This window comes from Histoplasma capsulatum, genomic scaffold (assembly GCF_000149585.1).
Source record: "Histoplasma capsulatum NAm1 scaffold_5 genomic scaffold, whole genome shotgun sequence".
NCBI classification, from domain to species: Eukaryota; Fungi; Ascomycota; class Eurotiomycetes; order Onygenales; family Ajellomycetaceae; genus Histoplasma; species Histoplasma mississippiense.
Genome location: NW_001813978.1, coordinates 1,814,738 through 1,834,096, shown reverse-complemented (window position 1 = coordinate 1,834,096; position 19,359 = coordinate 1,814,738). Strand labels below are relative to the sequence as shown.

Below are 19,359 nucleotides of genomic sequence, written 5' to 3'. Positions count from 1 at the left end.
AACTTATGCGGATTTGTGTGGAAACGGGATGTTCACCTATCTGTAACCTAAAAGAAGCTTCGTCGAAGTTTCGAGGCTGGATCGATGACCTTCTCTCTTCCGCATGGACAAGCTGTCAAAATAGCGACATATTGATCGAATCCCCGAGCGCTATGGCTGGCATACACATCGCCGAAGCCCTGGGAATACCATACTTCCGCGCATTCACTATGCCGTGGACCAGGACTAGAGCATACCCTCATGCATTTGCTGTTCCTGAACATAAGATGGGCGGTGCATACAACTATATTACCTATGTTATGTTTGACAACGTGTTTTGGAAAGCCATTGCAGGTCAAGTGAACCGTTGGCGGAAACGAGAACTAGGCCTTCGCAGCACCAACCTCGACAAGATGCAACCAAACAAGGTCCCTTTCTTATATAACTTTTCACCGTCAGTCGTCCCGCCGCCCCTTGATTTCTGCGACTGGATTCGCGTGACGGGCTACTGGTTTCTGGATGAAGGCGCTAATTGGCAACCTCCTGTTGAACTCGAGAATTTTATAAAACAAGCCCGAGCTGATGAAAAGAAAATCGTGTACATCGGTTTTGGCTCCATTGTCGTTTCAGACCCAGCGGCTCTCACTAAGACTGTTGTAGACTCAGTGCTGAGGGCTGATGTGCGATGCATTCTATCCAAAGGCTGGTCAGATAGGCTTGGTGACCCTTCCAGCGCGAAAGCTGAGATCCCTTTACCTCCGGAGATCCACCAGATTAAGTCCGCGCCCCACGATTGGTTGTTCTCACAAATTGATGCAGCAGCACATCACGGTGGAGCGGGTACGACCGGGGCGAGTCTGCGAGCTGGGATCCCGACGATCATCAAACCGTTCTTTGGGGATCAATTCTTTTTTGGGTCGCGTGTGGAGGATCTTGGTGTTGGGATCTGTATGAAGAGGCTTAATGTGAGCGTGTTCTCTAGGGCACTCTGGGAAGCTACACATAGCGAGCGGATAATTGTTAAGGCCAAAACGCTTGGGGAACAAATTCGGAAGGTATGTGGAGCAAAACTGTTCTCTTTTCTTAAAATGAAGACGAGGAGGGAAGAAGAAGAAGAAGAAGAAGAAGCAGAAGAACCCTCCCGCATACTGATAAATATAAATAGGAGGACGGCGTAGCTACCGCTATTCAAGCTATATACCGCGACCTTGAGTATGCCAAGACTCTTGTTCGACAACGGTCTCCGACAACATCAGCCCCCCAGACAGCGATTTACGCAGTCTCAAACGAAGAATCAGCTGCTATGATATCATCCGAGACCGGTCCGGATGACGATGGTGATGGTGAGGATGATGCTGATGCTGATGCGGCCATGGAAGACTCATGGACCTTCGTGGGCGATGAGACAGAGACTGACGTTACAAAGAAGACTAGAGCACGTGAAAGGGACTACGATATCGGCCTTGATAACGTGGCTACAGCTGGTGTAATCAATGGCAGCGGCGGCTGTGGCAGCGACAGTGGAAAAGGATAGAGAAGGATATTTTCCCTCACACAATTCGGATGAGTTGGCCGTTTAGGGTTTTCTTGTCTTCTTTCCTATTTTCCTCAAGTTTTTGCCCTCGTCCCTATTCACTGCTATTAGCCTCTTCACCTTGGAGTGTTTTGAAGCTTCTGATGGATTTTTCTTCCTTCTGAATGGGGAAGCAGATGAAGACTCATGGGCGTTTCATTTTCATTTTCAGTTTTTCTTTTCAGTTTTTCTTGTTACGACGGATACCATGATATGTATGCTCGACATTTTATGTGTGTTTTGCCTGCACTTTTTGTTAGTTTTCAGCATAACGAGATGCGAAATGATCCATTGGGGCGCATTTTCCTTTCTCCCATTAATTTTTCTACCCCCCCTTTACGCGGAAACCAATGATATAGAATGGGTATAGGATAATGAATTAGGAGAAGGGCGTACATGGACTCTCTTTTCTATGAATTGATGGATGGAGGAGCGTTTTGAATTATACTTAATCTCACCACTATTTACATCTCTCTTCTTTTCTAATCTTATTCCTTGGGCAAAGCGCTCGAATGTCATGTTTAGAACCTTCGCGCATACCATACACATCCCTCTGCAGCATGGATTCCATCAATAAGACCCAACCTTCAATGTATGGTCTTTAGGGATCATGCTGGGAAGGTTTATTGTATATACACATACACACACACACATATATATATATATTCGAACCTCACCCTGATGCAAATCCTCACTTGCTCCAATGGAAGATGATACGAGTCTCCCATCCGTTTCATCCTTTTTTTTTTCTAACTCGACCTAAGTAAATTTCGTTTTCAGAAAAAAAAAAAAAAAAAAAAAAAGGAATAAAGGAAAGATAAAAATGAGTTCTCATCTTATCTACTCCGTATTATTTCCCTAACCACCCGGTCCCGTCTTTCCTTCACCATCATCCCCCTTCCCTTCCTTCTCCTTCCGTTTCTGTACAACGTCCCAATTATACACTCTGGCGGTTGCGACTTCGAGAGTCTGGGTGAAGGCAAAAGCAAATATAAAGCATACACGTTAGTTACTAACATTGTATATGTAGGGGTAAAGCTGAATCGATGGCTCTGGCTCGTGTTGCTGTTGGGTTTTTTTTTTTTTTTTTTTTTTTTTTTTTCTTCCAGGACGGACCAGGGACACAAGAGGAAAGAATTGCAAAGGAGAAGGAAATGAAAGATAATCGATAATTTAGCTAGATAAAAGAAGCGCAGTAAACAAGCATACCGTAATCTGCTCCCGCAAAAACTCCAAGTCTTCTTCGCAGTTGGCGAGACTGACTTCAGCGGCGCGGAGCTTTTCTGTCAGCAGTTCCGCGGCTTCGTTGATGGGGTATGCAAGCATGACGTTGGCACCGAGCCAGAGGAAGACTTCGTCTGTGTCCTTGGGCTGGATTGTGGCGCGAGAGTATAGAGTGTCGTTGAGTTCGAAGGTGGTCTCGAGAGGCGCATCGGCGCCAGCCTGTGGGGAGCGAGCGAGTGAATTGAGAGGAATGAATCCCGCGATGGAAAAAAAAAAAAAAAAAACGTTGAGAAAGAAACACATAAGAATGGCATACCTCTCTCCTGTTCCGCAACAGCGTCACCGTCTCCAGTGTCTTCTTGATATCAGGAATCTTGTCCTTCAGGCCCTGGCCGCGGCGTTGTGTGTTCAGCTCCATGAACTGGTATTTGGATATCATCTCCTGGAACGAGCGCAGTGTGGGCTCGACGTCTGCGCGTGACGAGACATAATCTGCGACATTATCGACAAATGGTGCGACGGGGATGCCTCGCGGATTGGTTGTCGACGGGTCGACGGCGGGGTTTCTACATTTGCAGAATGGCACTGGTTAGTAAGGGGAAAGAAATATTTACTCGTGGGAGCACAATCAGGTTCTGTACTTCGCCTGGTTGTCGGACATGATGCCGCTGCGACTTGTTTAAAGGGAGAAGCCCCTCCCCCGTCGAACTAAGAGGGATTGCAGGAAGACGGAAAAGTAAGTGCTCGAGAGTTGGCATACGGAGTTGGTGGGCGTGGAGTCGAAATGTCTATCAAATGCATAGATGGTCAATGTTGAAGCACCGACAGGAATGACGTCTTGCACCGATCAACAAACACCAACAAACACACTCTCAGCCAGCCTCATCCCAACACCGCACCTCATCCGGGTGTATATATCTATATATATTCACAGCAAGGGAGGATGTCTTCTGGCAGCTCTCTCTATCCAAAATGGTTCTCCTCCTCATGACCCCGGCCATAGCAGCCGCCCTCGACAGCTTGCCCGCCTCAATCCGTGACGAGCTCTCCCTACCAACTGCTCCTGCGAACGCCGCGATATCCCACACACAGCTCACTGCCCTCTCCAGATACCTTGTATCCAACCCTCGATCCGCAGAGAAACCCACAGATCCATCTAATGGAGCTGTCAATCGATGTGAGCGCTTCTCGCTCAACTCGCTTCTCAAGGGCACCAGGGTCTATGTTCCCCCCCCTCCACCAAAACCGGACCCTGTATGTTCTCGCCCGCAGGAACACACTGATCATACCAGTGTACTTATCACATATCGATACCATCCATAATCATGCTAACCAGGAAACAGACGCCCGAATACCTCGCCCTAAAAGCTTCTCTCCTCGCCGCCGAGGAAGCAAGAAGGTACAATGCTCTCCTAAACGCGGCCTCCTCAAGCTCTCCATCTCGGATTTGGGGACTCAACGACCCTCCAGCAACAAACATATATACACATCCCAAACACCACCACCACCACAACAACGACAACAACAACAACATAAACATAAACACCATCAACGATCTCGACGCCGACGACCCATTAACCCCATCCGTGGTTCTCAACATCCTTGTCTCGATCCTCTTCACGGGTTTCGCAACGTACTGGGCCCTCTCCAACTTCCGCATCCCGACCTTCTTCACATTCACATCATCAGCGGCGCCGTCACATCCCGGCACCGTCTCTTCACAGCCTGCACGGGTGTTTATTTCGATGCTCGTCGCACTGCTGGTGGGCGTGGCGGAGGTGGGTATTTTTGCGCTGTATTTGAGGAAAGTGGAGTTGGCGAGGGAAAGGGAAAGGGCGATTGTTGAGAGGAAGGTCGTGATTGGGGAGGTTAAGATTGGCGGAGGTAACGGGAGGCATGGTGGTGATGATGGGTCCGCGGTTAGCATTGACGATACGAAGGGGGCGAAGGAGGAAATATGGGGACGGGGAGTTAATGGCGGAGCCCGCAGGAGGGTTAAAGAGCGGTGGAAAGGGAGGGATGGTGATGCTGATGGTGAGGGTGATGATAGTAAAGATGTAAAATAGGTGAGTTTGCTGTCTGCTACGTTTTTGCTTGCTCCAATTTTTTTTTTTTTTTTTTCTTTTTGCGCTGCTGATGGAGTACTTGGTTACTGATATATATGTGCAGTTTTTTCCCTTCTTCCACTGATAGATCTATTTCTTGAGTGTTTGTAATATATACTTTTATTTATCCTCTTCATTCATTCTCATCTTCCATTTTCTTTCACATCTCCCATTACCCTTAACCGGGTATCACACTTGGCTAAAACAAAGCAGATATATCGTGCAACCCGTATCAGAACGACTATCTACAAAAGGAACGAAAAAACACCGTCCAAACAGAAGACAACAATTCTTTTCTAAACAGCGAAGATGTATACCGCTATAAATACATGCAATGCTAAATAATAGAAAGAGGGAATGCAAGAACAAACGGGGCACATAACAGATATATCATCAAGCCATCCATATCTCGGAAGAAATAATAAAATCTTTCCCGCTACGCCGCCCTAGGTTCCAACAACAGGTTCCCCACAGGCCTCGTCGCCACAAACCCATCATCCCGCGTATACACCTTCTGGCCCCTTAACCACGTCTCGCGCACGATACCCCTCATCCTCTTCCCCTGATAGGGCGAGCACTTATTGCGAAACAGCATGGTATCAGGCTCCACCACCCACTCCCCATTCTCGTCAAAGACACACACGTCCCCGTCATACCCGACGGAGAGGTCGCCCTTCTGCGACGCCAACCCGACCTGTCTGGCCGTGTTGGCGCAGCACCATTGCACAATGTCTTCGAGAGCGGAGGTTGTGGATGACGTCGACGTCGGCGTGTCTGTCGCGGTGCTGTTAGCTGCGGAGCGCCGGCGTTCGAGCTCGGTCCAGAGAATAGGCAGGCCGAGGCCGACGGAGGAGATTCCACCCCAGGCTTTGAGGAAGTTTCCTTCTTCGTCTTTTGCTATTTCTCCTTCCCCTTCTTCTTCGTCGTCTGGCTTGGTGTTGGTGCCTTTTGTATTATTATTGTTGTTGTTGTTGTTGTTGTTGTTGTTGTTGTTGCTGTTGTTGTTACTGCTGTTACTGTCAATTTCATTTTCATTATCATTATCATCACTATCATCACTATCATCATGTTGATTATTAAGATTGGCACGGCCAAAATGCCCAGGGATATGCGCTGGCAGGATCTTCAGCGCCGGCGTGCAGGGCGAATGGTCAGAGACAACGGTTTTAATCACGCCCTGGACACTAGCATGCTGCGCCAGCTCCTCCCACAGCGCGTCCTGGTTCGCCTGGCTGCGGATTGGCGGGCAGCACTTATGGCGCGTGTCGCCGTCGCCGACTTCCTCGGCCGTCAGGGAGAGGTAGTGGAAGCATGTTTCGGCAGTGATGTTTACTCCCCGCCTGCGCGCGGCTTTCAATAAGGGGATGGCTTCCATGGCAGAGAGGTGGACGATGTGTAAGGGGAGGTTGGGGGCCAGAGGGGCCAGGGAGAGGATGGCGGAGATTGCAGTTGTTTCGAAGGTGGAGGGGCGGGAATTTAGGAAGGTGGAATAGGAGGTTGGGGCGCCCTGGGGGAGAGATGTGTCGCCGTTGGTTTCCGGGAGCATTTCGGCATGGAACATGAGCGTCGTGGGCAGATCGGCTAGCTCAAGCATGGCCGCTTTGATATCTGCTGCTGATACGGCGGGGAACTCATCGACCTAAAAAGGGTGATTAGGAATATATATATTTATATATATATATATATGAGAGAGGCTGGATCAGGTAAGCCAAAAAAGAAAAAGAAAAAGAAAAATCATACATACCCCACTATCAATCAGAAACCCCTTAAAGCCCTTCACCCCAGCCTCCACCAACCCTCTCAACTCACTGACGTTCCCAGGAACAACCCCGCCATAAAAGCCTACATCAACCCAACACTTCCCGGCCGCCGCGGCAATCTTCTCGCGCAACGCCTCGACCGTCGTCGTGGGCGGGATGGCATTCAATGGCATGTCAATGATGGTAGTCACGCCGCCGAACGCCGCCGCACGCGTCCCCGTCTCGAAGCCTTCCCATTCGGTCCGGCCAGGTTCGTTCAGATGCACGTGCGCATCCACCAGGCCCGGCATGAGGATATATGGGGAGTAGTCTGTGTACGGGGTCCCCGGGGGAAAAGCTGTGGGTGGGAGGACGGAGTGGAAGACTGAGGTTACCTTGCCTGTGGTGAGGGAGATGACGATCGTGGCGGCAGTGAGGCGGCCGGAGATTATGGCACGGGTGGAAGCAAGGACGATGAGGGAGGAGGCGGGGCCGGCTCCAGTTGCGAGGGCGGAGGTGGGGGTGGGAGCTGGAGCTGGAGCTGGAGTGGTGCTTGTGGGAGTGTCTGTGGGATGCTCCATGGCTGTGGTTCCGCGGCGGAGAAGGCTGCTCTTTGGGGCCAGAGGACCGATTCGTTCTAGCTACTTTTGACTTTGATGATGGGAGGTTACGGGGTTCTTGTCTAAAATGAATGTGTTTTTTTTTTTTTTTTTTTTTTTTTTTTTTTTTTTTTTTCACTTTTGTTTCTCTTGGTTTATTCAGTACAAAATTTGGGGTTGAGAAACAGGAGAACCGGACAAAGGAAAGACAGGATGTCGGAGAGCTGGCAAGAGAAGCAGAAGAGAGCGAAAGAAAAGAGAGTCGATCCAGCCTCGTAACAAGCGCACCACAGCAAAAGCAGCAGGAAAGAGAGACAAACAGACGGAGAGAGAGAGAGAGAGATGAGAAAGCAAGAAAGCGAGAAAGCGAAGAAAAGAAGGCTTTTTCTTCGTACTTGTCTGGTATTTCGCAGCCGAATGTTGATGAAGGGAATAGCAACAATAGCAGCAATAGCAGCACGCAACAAGCGCAGAGAAATAGGGGAACCAGCAAGTGGCGATTGGGGATTGAAAACCTTGTGTGGATAGGGGAACCGAAAACCAGAGGGGGCAAGAAACCCACTGGCCCGAGAGCCTGGCCTGGAAGGAGGGCGCCAGCAGCCCCATGTCTGAAGGTTCAGCCGAGAAAAATTCTGGAATGAAAAAATAGGCCTCTGCACTGCTCTCTTCCCTTCAAATTTGCACTTCTTAGTTCGTTTGGCCTCCTAGGCTAGCTCGTGGAGAGCGGTCACGCGCGCATATCTAGGTACAGTTTCGATCGAGTAATAGGGTTAATTAAGGTTATAGGGGCGAGCAACGAAGCATTTGCCCGGCTCCGGCTGGTTGACGCTGTTTGGACGCTGTTTGGACGCTGGACGCTGGTGGACGCCGAGTTGCGGCTGTGGCTGGGCCTGGATGCGTCGGAGGGATGTGCGGCTATACGTAGAGAGTGAGTGGCAGTTGTTCCGGCTTCTCCAATCACAGACAGACAACACTCGTCCCAGCAAGCAAAGGTCGGTCTGTTTTGGTACTCCGTACTGAAGTGCTAAATCCACGACGAGAAGGCCTATTAAACACGCCCGGGTCGTGTCACGTGGGCTGTGGTTGGTTGATGAGACTTGTCCCAGAAGGCTAAAAACTCGAATGATCCTGTGAAGTTGTGCTACCCGGGATTTGTGATCGAATAGAGCATCTTTGAGGTGGAAACCGGTGCTCTTGCGGCCCCAAGAGAGAAAATCGGCTCTTGAAGCGAATCAGTCTCACCTGGCTCTTGTCGACTAATGTTAGGGAAACCGACGCCATTGCTAAAGGCTGCCAGGTTCATCACCGACGGAAACCATTTATATTGGCCTGTAGGAGTCTTTCCCGCATCCCCCTGTGGCAATAACGTGGGAGATGGGAGACTTGGATCCCTCAACAGCCTGTCTGCTTTCCACATCGCTGATCGAAATGTGTTTGAAGACTCTTTCCAAGTGTTGTGCAGAGCCGCTTCGATATGGGGTAACAGCGATACGTATATTACCAGTGCCCACCACCCGGGCCCGGTAATTGCGTGTTCTCGCTTAGCTAGCCGTAATCTACGCGGAATACGCGGAAATACAATTATCCGATCCCAGCCTCACTTGCCATTGTTCTGCCGTCACTCACCGCCATCACGCTCACAGAGCCAACCAAAGTGCAAATCACGTGTCTCAACCCTCTCTTCTGCTCTCAATTTAGTGATTCCTGTGGTCTATCAATTGATCCTGCTGTTTTCTTTACTACAAATATCCAGTTCTGATACCTTGCGCTTTGCCGTATCTCCTGCCTCCACTCCCTATACCCCCTTATCCATCTGCTGTTTGTTTTCTCTGTTGTTTACCGATTGCAACTATGAAGCGTGCCTTGGACGCGGCGCACTCTGACCCCGAAGAGGAATCCTTAGCGAGACTTGGCTATCACGTGGATTCCGCAGGTATGTCCTCCGTCCTTCACCATCTCCAACGAGCTATCACCAACCTCACCTCGTCAACTGGGAGCTTCCAGCCTTTGTTGTCCCGCATATTGCCCCAGTTCTCTGACACTCGTCTTTCCCTCTAGGCAAATTCCTCCCGGCCTGGGCTGCCCCGGCTCTTGGCGCTGGTTTGGACGATGACACCCCAATTGGGGAGAATCCCTTGCCCAACGTCGACCCCCAGCTCCAGGCCAGCCCTGGTAATCCCCAGCAGGGTTATGAGCCGCTTTTCTTCCCTGAAGACAATGGTAATGACAACAATGACTCTGGTGATCATCCTCATGGTGCTGCGGTCAGTGGCATTCAGCCCGATAGTTGCTTTTACAAACAAAGTAAGTAATGTAATTTGCACTGCCAGCATTGCGGTTCAAATCATTACTTGCTCTTTCTTTGTACGACGGCGGATGCGTCCGTTTGTGTTGTTTTTTTTTCTATGTTGACTGCTTTTTGGCCTGGCGGAATGTCCACCACGGTACTACTTGTTCACAAAGCAGTACGTACACCTTTGTTGCCGGACTCGGCATTTTCTCTCTTCGTGTTTCTTCTGCTCTGGGTTATATAAACCGCTCTTCCCTCTCTTCTGGATAGCCAGAGAGGCGGGCATCAACAGCCCCCTCTTCTCTTGTCTTTTCCCCTCTCTCCCTCGTTCGATGCTTTCTCCATCGAAACGTTGTGGCGCGTTGTGTTTCTTCTTGTATTTCTGGCTTCCCGATATTTATATATATATATATATATATATATATGTTCCATCCTTTATATGTTGCATATATATACATTCATTGGGTCACACCCATTGACGCGTGTGCCTTGGTTCCAGGATGCCCCGAGGAGAGTACTCTCCACCATGTTGAACAATTTCTGGTAGAACCTCCGGCAGCGGCTGGAAGCCTCAATGTGCCTGAGCCACAGCACCGATTACAACTGAACCAACATGCCGCTACTCCCACAACCAACCTCCAGCCGTCAACAAGGGCAAAAAAACCACGGAAGCCAAAGGACAAACCTAACCAGACGGGCAGACATTCGGCAGCAGAGATCTCTGCCATTGAGGATTTCAAGTCCCAGTTCTGCCAAGCCAACGACATGTCCAGTGAGGACTTTGGTCGCATGGTCCAACACCGTGAGACTGACCGTGCCGACTTCCCGTGCCCGGAATCCATCATGACAAGACCCAAATTCTGGGAGCTTTTGTACGCCCTCATGCCTTGTCGCAGACGCAAAGACGTGCATCGCTATATGCGCTCGCACTACGTGGCTACTTCTCAAAAGCCACGCCAATGGACCAGGGAACAGGATGACGAGCTAGCCGCGTTGCATGCAAAATACGGGTCCGACTTCGCCAAGATCGCACGTATCTTGGGCCGCTCCCGAGACGACGTCAACACGCGCTTTCGGAAACATGTACAGCATCGCGACACCCAAAACCATGGGTCATGGACTGATGCAGAGTGCGTGCGTCTCGAAAATGCTGTGCGGCAATGGAGAACTGCCCAGGCCCCCGAGGATGAGAACGCCGCTGGTTGTTCTGCGCCAGAGGACATATATCATATTGACCCGTACATTATCCTCTGGAGCCAGGTGAGCGAGCTCATGGGGCATACCAGGACTAAGGAACAGTGTGCCGCCAAATGGAGGGCCATGCAGAAGAAAAGGAGAGAAGAGAGGCATAACACAGGCCCGAAGTGAGAAGATTTGCGAGCAGTGTTTTGTTTCTTAACCTTTCACCTTCCATTCGTTTTCGACTTTCCTTCCTGTATCTGTGGGTTCGGGTATCCGCAATATTGTTTTCCCCCTTTTTTTTTATCCCCTTCTGCTTGGTTCATTCGTCCTCCCTGCCAAGCTTGGCCAAGGCTCGGCCGGCTAGGGCGCGTTGGCTCATCGGGCAAATGTGAGCCATTCTTGGCTCACCTCTTCGCCCGGCCCGTCGCAAGTGGAATATAGGGAAATTCCCGCGGGAGTGACCAGACTTTGTCTCACCTACCTTGTTGGAGCAGTCTCACGCTCGCAAAATGAACTCCCACTGGGCATTTGAGGTTGGTCAGCTGCCGTCTCGCGAGCGACTTGTTCCCTTCCCGCCCTTCCCCTTACAGCAGCGGATATTTATCGGACTCGGTATCTCCGACGTGGCACAAATGTCGAGGTGCTCGCCGCGGCAACCGCTCCCCTTCTCGCAAACCACAAGCTAGTGTAGTTACTCCCTCCCGGACATGTGGTATCTATTGTCTCTACCCCGATACGTGTTTCGTTACTGGCATATTTTTTTTTCTGGGCTTCGTCAGGGTGTTTTTAGGGGGGGGGGGGCAGAATTCGTGACCAGGGAGACAAGTTCCCCTCGACAAACCACGTCATTGTGAGAGAGGGAGAGCACCACCTGGCCTGGCCCCTCAGCAAGAGGTTGTTATCGACTCGATCTGTCTCTACCGTTTAGTGCAGTCATGGTTATTGCTCCACGATTCCGGTGTACGTGTCTTGAGCATGTGCGTGTACTGTAATGTATACATGTATCTTACATACTGTAAAAATTGATGATCACTTACAAATTTGGGAGACGGAAGGGGCGATGAGGGGTTTGACCGGTGGGTGGAGGAGACGGAGTCACGTCGAACCAAACGTATTTAGTTGATGGTAAGACCAAGCAAAATCAAAAATAAAACAAAATACCACGCATCAGATGAACATGGTGGAACATCAGCCGAACCAATAGCCCTTTTCGCTCTTGTGAATTTCGAATTTCACCATTTATACGGTACGATATTAGGTAGATAGAGAATGGTCCTGTACATACATAACACAACATTTTGGAAATTCAAATAAAAGTTCTCTATCTAACAGGTAAATACATCTTACAGCTCATCCTTCTTACGCTTCTCGTTTTTTCCATCTCCGTGATCTCCACCTTCATTCTGAGGCACCTCCTCATCACCCCCCTCAATCACTGCTCCCATCCTCTCTTTCTCCTCCTTCTCCAACACTCTCCTCTGCACAGCCGCAATCTCCTCATCATAAACCGTCCACTCATGCACCTGCCTCCTTGCCCTGTCCAACTTCGGCTCCTTCGTCAACGGATTATTACACAAATCAATCGTCTTCGCCGTCGCCAACGACTCATCCGAACACCACGTCTCGCACCACAGCCAGTCCTGCGGCAGACTCTTGATGGGCAACATCCTTTGCATGTTATTCGGTAGATCCTGGTCCAGATTGCTCAGACTCTGTGGGTCGGCCGAGAGGGTATGGTACTGCCCACGCAGCCTGTCCCCGGCAGCGATGGCCCGGAATCGCTTCAGGTCGACCACGTACAGCGCGGAGATGTGGTAAGGGAGGCCGCGGAGGAAGTTCTTCCAGTACCCTTGCTTCCAGAAGCGGAAGCCTTCCATGGACGTCCGCGAGTCGCACATTGGCGTGAAGCCGTACGGCGCTCCTTCCAGATCCAGCGTGACGAGCTCGTACATGTCCGTGCGGACGATCTGGTCCGCGTCGACGAAGATGACTTTATCCAACGAGAGCGGGAAGAGGACGTCCAGGAAGAGGATCTTGTAGCCCCATATAATGCGTTGCTTTTCCGTCTGGGCGCGAAGCCAGTGCGGCCATTTGTAGGTGACCATTTCGTAGGAGAAGCCGTATTCAGCGGCGAGGTGGGGGAGGAAAGATTTAAACGATGGGGAGAGGAATTGTTCGATGAACCAGAATTTCACGCTGTGTTTTGTATGCTTCATAACGGAGACCATCATGATATTGAGCATGCGTTCATAAAGGTGACCGCTGGCAACAGAGAAAATGTTTATGTCCGCGTGTCTTCCTTGCGCGGGACCGGCTAGGCGGTGTAAAATTCCGGACGCAAAGTTTAAGCCTTTTGCTAGGAAGACCTTTGCGGCTGCGGCTGGTTTATTGACCTCATCGAGCACATCTTCATTTTCATAACCTGGTTTGCGGGAGATGCGCGGGAAGAGGGTCTTCCCTTGGAAGGAAAGAAGGGCTACGTCGTTGCTCTCGTCGCCGGGAGTAGGTTTAGAACCGAGCCCACCAACGCTATCAATGTGGAAGATGCGTTCGCTCTGGCCCGGTTTTAATGTTATCTTCCAGCATCCCGGCTGAGCTTTAAATTGGAAATAGCCCAAATTGGCCATAATGATGGTATCTGCGAAGTGAGGGCTTTTCTCTGTTCCTAGGAGCAGTTGGACTCCTCTTGGAGGTCCTCCTTGAGTGATATCCCGCGAGTGACCCTCTATGAGAATATGTTCCAGCTCATAAATAGCATCAACATTTGTGCCTGCTCTAAGTGTGCTCAGTTTGAGGTTGTCGAGGTCGTGTATCGATTCCTTGGGAGCTACAAGCCATGCCGGAGGTACGTCCATTCCTAAATTCAGTAGCGCCTCGCCAGGGATACCATGGAAGACAGCCTGCGGTTTCGCCAGGGAGCCATCCTCGTTGAAGGATGGGGCTACGTCGAGAACATGTCGATAAAACCGTTTAATTGGCAATTCTTTTATTTCCTCCCGGGGATTGAGAAATAGTTTCAAACTGACACCAACTAGTTCGGATAGTACTTTCAGAATAGGAACCCAATGTTGAGCTTCCTCTGTTGTTGGGTCGATTGTCGCAACAATGTTGATTGAGGGGTCATCCGAGTTTGAAACTGATATGGCAGTATGAATGCCACTCCATTTTTCAAATACACGAGTGCGTGCACTTGGGCCGTAATTATATATACTTTCTGATATGCCAGAGGTCACTGACAGCGAGAGGACGGCCTGCATCCTCGAAAGGCTCAGGGGATCAAGGATGTTGCTATCCAAGTCCATCTCAGAAGCCACCCTTGCTAGTACTCCGATACGCTTTGAGTGTTCGTACATAAGCAAGCTTTCTAAGTCTTCAGTGTCCAAAATGGTCGATGACGGCAGAGGGCCAAGAATCCTGCTATTTACCACCATTCCAATTTCGCTAGTTCCAAATCCAATTTCTTTCGCCAGAAACTGAACAGTATTCCAATAAGCGGATGCAGCTGCGGAATCTGAGGCCGAGTCATCATTTCTAGAAGCAAGGGTTGCAGTGACAACGGCCAGGTCAAGGTCACGGCCATTCCGGATGCTATAGAGTCTTGTCGACAGGGCTTCCGGAGTCGATGAGCTCTCACCATTATGGAGCAGTAAAATTTCAACTCCAGGATGTTTTTTGTGAAGTTCTAAAAGGGAACTAAGCAGCTCAGCCCCTGCACCACTGTCGAGATCGGCTATCAAAATGATACTATTCCAGTCCAACATCGGATCGTCCGATTCGACACTCGCAGGGATCCGCAAAATGGTGTCAAAAACATTCTGATGATTGGCACATATTTCGTTGAGGTCAGTGATCTGAATTTCACTAGGATTCTCGGGGATGAGTAAAGGGCTTCGGCTCTGCAGAGCTTCTTGGAGAAAATGAGACGGAATCCAAATATCTTCTTCAAAATCGCCTTCGTAAACACGTCGTTGAAGATGCTCCAAGTCTTTAGAGAGTGCTGCAATCATATTTTGAAGGAAGTTTCCCTCACGCATTAAAGTAGCACCGTTCACAAAGAATGGTAGTATATCTCCTTCAACTGCCAACCGCTTAAGGTAGGACTTGGTGTTGGAAATTATCGGGTCGTAATTGTCCGAACTCAAAACATCTTCAAAAGTAAGGGGCGTGCGATCCTTCCGCAACTCATGGTTTTCCAACGCAGCAGTGAAACTGGCTTGATCTGGAGAGCCAACTTTGTCTGCGGACAATGACTATGAGAAAATATTAACTCGCAAAATCAATACACAAAATCGAATGGAGACTTACAGCTTGTAAGTAGTTCATCACAGCGCCAAGGCCATAAGTATCCAGAAGGTGATGGACAATTTTGGCTTGCCCTTGAGCATTTTCATTGTGGACCAATGGCACAATACCAAATCTAACCGGTATCCTCGCTTTAATGGCCCTTAGAAGACTCTGAGAAACTACGCTAACATCCTCTGACGACGCCAAATCAACTGGGAAGACGACGTTGTGGATATCACGGCGAACTGGGGGAAGTTGGCCATGAGCCGTCATTATGAATAGCTATTTATGATGAACTTAGACTTGTATCCATGACAGTATCTCCATTTCATAGAAAGAGAATGGGAGAAGGGAATATTTCAAGGCTACTCACGGAGTGAAGATCCCTCGGCCACCCCTCGTACCGATGATCTTTTTCAAGGTCGTTCAGCCAAACGATCACACCGCCACCTTCAAGCTCATCTCTATAATCATATCTGATGGAATCGTCAGTTCCTAGGCTCTTGGAGATGGTTGGGTTGGTCAGAAGGTCCACAGCCTGTCGCGCAGATAGACCAAACTTCCGAAGGCCATTTATCAACTTCCTCTCACGTCTGAGATGGTCGAGAAGTGAAAATGTATCGACGGTTTGAGCCTCAATTTGTAGGCCATTGACCCATATAACATTGCGACCTGTTTGTAAATGGTTGGCTTTATTTTGTTCAAATTCTTGAGTAAATTCTGAGGTACGGCTGGCGCCAGCAATCGCTGATGAATGTCTCGGGAAGTCCTGCGATAACCTTAACAGGGTCGCGAACGGGTCATCGCTGCTCATAATGAAGCTGGCAGCATTCACGCCAAGGGTAGAAACTTCGGAGGCAGATAATGGTTTCAAGTCAGCAGGTTGCTCGTTCTCCAGATCCTCAGCTGGTGCTAATTCAGGCTTCGTTGTATCTGTATCCTTCAGAACCCTCTGCTCCGCATCCCGGTCATCGATCACGATATAATCAGTCCGTTTGAGCGCAAGCTCTACCCCGTATCCATTGACGAAAAGCGGCCTCGATGTTGCAGAGCTAGCCGGCCGATATCGAACTCTGTACGAGAACTGGCCATCCCTAGCCTGCTGCATAAGTTGGTGGTGAAATCCACCAAAGAGAGGCGACTCCACATCCGCATATAGTATCAATGGAGGCAGGGAAGAATCTCCAAACACTCTGTCAAACGGCAAAGCTCGATCGTGTCTGTCAATGCGCGAACTACATCAGCTCCCCATTCTCCATAAAACGGGAGCATCACTCACGCACCCATCCCAAGACACACTCTGCTGCGCATATTCTAAACTGGGTGAACAATACTGGTCGCCATCGTAATGCGCCCATACAGTGCAAACCGCATCTTGCGCGATCATCAGCGATGGCTCCACCGACGTATTATAATATTGATAATGAGCTTCTATCCGTGGCGCAGTGGACCGTAATGATAACGCAAATTTAAAGGAAGAAATAGACTCTGGATGAGTAAGGTGTCCATCTTCCTGCAATAGTTGTATAAATCGTTCGTAGAGGCCCTTTTCCGTTGTAATTTCCGTAAATGTTCCTTCAGAGATGCGATCCAGGAGGGGGAAATAGCTGGTAGAATTCTCATCTGCAGCGGTTTCTCTAGGCTCATAATTAGCTTAGAACACTGACACCATCTCTGAGAAGACAAGAGGGGCCTCTCCCACGGAGAAGTGAAACATACAAAAGCTCTACCAGATATGGTGCAGCATTGAATGAGGTCTGTAGAGCGACATTGACTGAGGGACCCCCGGTAGCGTGGGAGGTAAAGAGTGAAGCAGCAACAAAAAGCACCAATCCCCCCAATCGCCAGGGAAATGTATAGTATCTGAATATCATGTTCTATAGGTATGTCTGACTTTGGGCTATTTCTGTGCGAATCAATGGGGTGTTTGCTCCCATCCAGAGCAGCGCGCCGGAATCCAATGCCCTTGTGATCCGTTGCGATAGGAACAGTTTCCCCACAAACCGCTAAAAAAGCATATTTCCCGTGTGGAGGCCGTTAATGTGTATTTGAAGCAAACATGATTCCAAATAGCAAGGAGCGAGAGCACAACAATTTGAGGTCTGAAGTACTAATCATGATGCTTGGATAGGTTTGGAACTTTGGAAGCTGAGTCAGCACACAGCTCTAATTATTTAGGCCACTAGGGCAAAAGAGCTCAATCACCACCAGCGCCGTGGTGGTATAGAGGGTACGAATCACCCAATCCAATCCCCCCAACACTAATGACATACGTGGTAGTGTAGTCTGCCGTATAAATGACTACGTTTGACGCCATGAGCCATATAACATATTACATCATAGTATGTTTTGTCCTTCACATAAATACTACTAGCAATATTTATTATTATTTTATCAAGGGAAATTTGGTACTGATGGGTTTTCAAACAAACGCTTCTGGCCGATTCCTGTTAGTAGCAAATTGGGTAATCTAGCACACGAAAAATGCATTTAGTGAAAGCAGAGGATTGTATTGGGGGGGGATGCAAAAAGAAATGACTGCAAATTCTTGAGATATCAGTTTGGGATGAACCAGCAAATATGTCGGAAACAATAAAAATATACTATGCCGAAGCGAAGGGGAAGGTATGATGAGTTGGGAAGCGTATGTGTGAGCTCCTTGAGAACATTCCTCGGACAGCATTTGCCAGTTCTATTTTATACCAGCCTCTACGGCCTGGTGTTAAATCCCCAAGAACCATTCTCTTTTCCAAATTTACATCTTTGCGCCTTTCTTCACCTTAGCAGCTGAGAGCTTGAGTGCCTCTCGCACTCCCAGGTCAATGAGCACGTCTTCGGATCCACCTACACAAAACATAGATTGTTAGTATTGAGAACCACTACCGGTTATTCCACCGAAGATTAAACGTACCAGGGACGATTAATGAGTGGGTGCCGCGCGAAATTGCCTCGATACGAGAACCCTGCCCTGTCTTTGTGAGGCCAAGCCTAGCGGTTTCAAAACGGGTTAAAAAAGCCCAGACAACCTTTGACTGTAAAATGGAAAGGAAAGGAAAAGAGAGACGATAATGGTGGCAACGTATGGGGAAACACCATACCCTCCCATAATCTGGACACAGTTGTCCGCAACGAACTTGTTCATCTGTCCGCCTTTCACCTTCAACAACGCCGTAACACCGCCCAAATGCCGATTTCCATCCTGATAACTCATATGATCCAACTCGTAAACGATCTGCTCCGTCCACGCCTGCAGCGCCTCGACCTCCTTAGCCATCGAGCCGAATTTATACCTCACGACCGGCTGGTCGATTAGCTTCATGCCAAATGCCTCGCGCTTCATAGCCCACGCCATTGCGTCTTGCAAGCAGGTGCGAGCATTGCGAAGGGCCTGGAACGCAATCCACAAACGTTCGTGGTTGAAGTTGCTCATGACGTATCGGAATCCTTGGCCCTCGGAGCCGATGAGGTACTCCACGGGGACCCTGACGTCCTCGAAGATGATATACGTGGTGGCGCTGAGGCCATCAGCGCCGATTTCGATTTTGCGCGTCCGGATGCCTTCGGTGCGCGGGATCAGGAGGAAGGAAATACCATCCGCGCCAGGGCCACCTGTTCGGACGGCCGTCTAGCAAGAATAGTCAGACCTGGGATTGTTGGAAGCTGGGATTTCTTTCCATTGCTTTCATTTGCCTGTATTTTTTACCAATTTGAATAAGAACTTACCATGAAATAGTCTGAATACATGCCGTTGGTGATCCAGTGAAGGCAACGTCAGCTTATTTATACATTAATTGGTGAATGAGAACTGTTTTCCAGAAAACTTATCTTCTTCTCTCCATTGACAATATAATACTTCCCGCACGCAGATTTCTCCGCCGTCGTCGCTAGGTTCCTAACATCAGATCCGCAAGAAGGCTCTGTAACAGCAAGACAGATCCTCTTCTGGCCGCTGAGGATCTCCGGCAAAACCTTCTTCTGCAACCACTTCGACGCGAATTGCCGGATAGGTGGCGCTCCCACAGTCTAGAGGAACAAGGCATATAGAGTCAGTAAGTATACAGATGCATGCAGGGTATAGTTTTCCCATGGAAGCGTAGGGGGGATGAAAATAACCCACCAACCCGACAAAGACACTGGAAATTGACTCGCTACGGCACAGCTCATCCCACAACACAAAGTCATGGAACCCATTCCACTCCTTGGCCTTGATACCGCCAATGATGGGGTAATGTGCAAATTCCTCCGGGATTGACTTGCCAAAGGCGATTGGGAGCAGGAGCCCGTCACGGGCGCATTTTTGATACACGTCGTCCGGCACCATTCCGAGTGCCCGCCATTCTTCGCCTCTCCTTCTCTCAACGTGATGTTCTATGCAATGGAACAA

The 19,359-nt window shown here is 49.4% G+C and overlaps 6 protein-coding genes across 6 annotated transcripts in view; 3 read left to right on the top strand and 3 right to left on the bottom strand.

The window, feature by feature from the left end:
- HCAG_05397 (hypothetical protein) overlaps nucleotides 1–1,513 on the top strand; it is a gene marked incomplete at both ends in the record, with an annotated part of 4,760 nt that extends 3,247 nt beyond the window's left edge. The window contains 2 exons of the mRNA XM_001539880.1: nucleotides 125–1,034; nucleotides 1,145–1,513. Coding sequence (XP_001539930.1) covers nucleotides 125–1,034; nucleotides 1,145–1,513 — 1,279 coding nt within the window. The remainder of the gene's footprint in view (nucleotides 1–124; nucleotides 1,035–1,144) is intronic.
- Nucleotides 1,514–2,410: 897 nt separating this feature from the next.
- Nucleotides 2,411–3,437, bottom strand: HCAG_05396 (conserved hypothetical protein; the record flags this gene model as incomplete). The annotated part of the gene is made up of 4 exons (XM_001539879.1): nucleotides 2,411–2,521; nucleotides 2,762–2,995; nucleotides 3,093–3,342; nucleotides 3,418–3,437. The coding sequence occupies 4 exons, from the start codon at nucleotides 3,435–3,437 to the stop codon at nucleotides 2,411–2,413; spliced, it is 615 nt and encodes a 204-aa protein (XP_001539929.1).
- A 311-nt stretch (nucleotides 3,438–3,748) lies between these two features.
- Nucleotides 3,749–4,842, top strand: HCAG_05395 (predicted protein; the record flags this gene model as incomplete). Its single annotated transcript, XM_001539878.1, has 2 exons — nucleotides 3,749–4,030; nucleotides 4,120–4,842. The coding sequence occupies 2 exons, from the start codon at nucleotides 3,749–3,751 to the stop codon at nucleotides 4,840–4,842; spliced, it is 1,005 nt and encodes a 334-aa protein (XP_001539928.1).
- A 475-nt stretch (nucleotides 4,843–5,317) lies between these two features.
- Nucleotides 5,318–7,201, bottom strand: HCAG_05394 (allantoinase; the record flags this gene model as incomplete). The annotated part of the gene is made up of 2 exons (XM_001539877.1): nucleotides 5,318–6,520; nucleotides 6,626–7,201. 2 exons carry the CDS (start codon nucleotides 7,199–7,201, stop codon nucleotides 5,318–5,320), a joined length of 1,779 nt encoding a protein of 592 aa, XP_001539927.1.
- Nucleotides 7,202–9,070: 1,869 nt separating this feature from the next.
- HCAG_05393 (predicted protein) lies at nucleotides 9,071–11,223 on the top strand (the record flags this gene model as incomplete). The annotated part of the gene is made up of 4 exons (XM_001539876.1): nucleotides 9,071–9,152; nucleotides 9,278–9,523; nucleotides 10,009–10,873; nucleotides 11,133–11,223. 4 exons carry the CDS (start codon nucleotides 9,071–9,073, stop codon nucleotides 11,221–11,223), a joined length of 1,284 nt encoding a protein of 427 aa, XP_001539926.1.
- An 811-nt stretch (nucleotides 11,224–12,034) lies between these two features.
- Nucleotides 12,035–18,719, bottom strand: HCAG_05392 (hypothetical protein; the record flags this gene model as incomplete). Its single annotated transcript, XM_001539875.1, has 10 exons — nucleotides 12,035–14,941; nucleotides 14,997–15,257; nucleotides 15,349–16,116; nucleotides 16,255–16,612; nucleotides 16,695–16,852; nucleotides 17,249–17,345; nucleotides 17,735–17,819; nucleotides 17,887–17,963; nucleotides 18,074–18,600; nucleotides 18,699–18,719. The coding sequence occupies 10 exons, from the start codon at nucleotides 18,717–18,719 to the stop codon at nucleotides 12,035–12,037; spliced, it is 5,259 nt and encodes a 1,752-aa protein (XP_001539925.1).
- Between the last annotated feature and the right edge of the window lie 640 nt (nucleotides 18,720–19,359).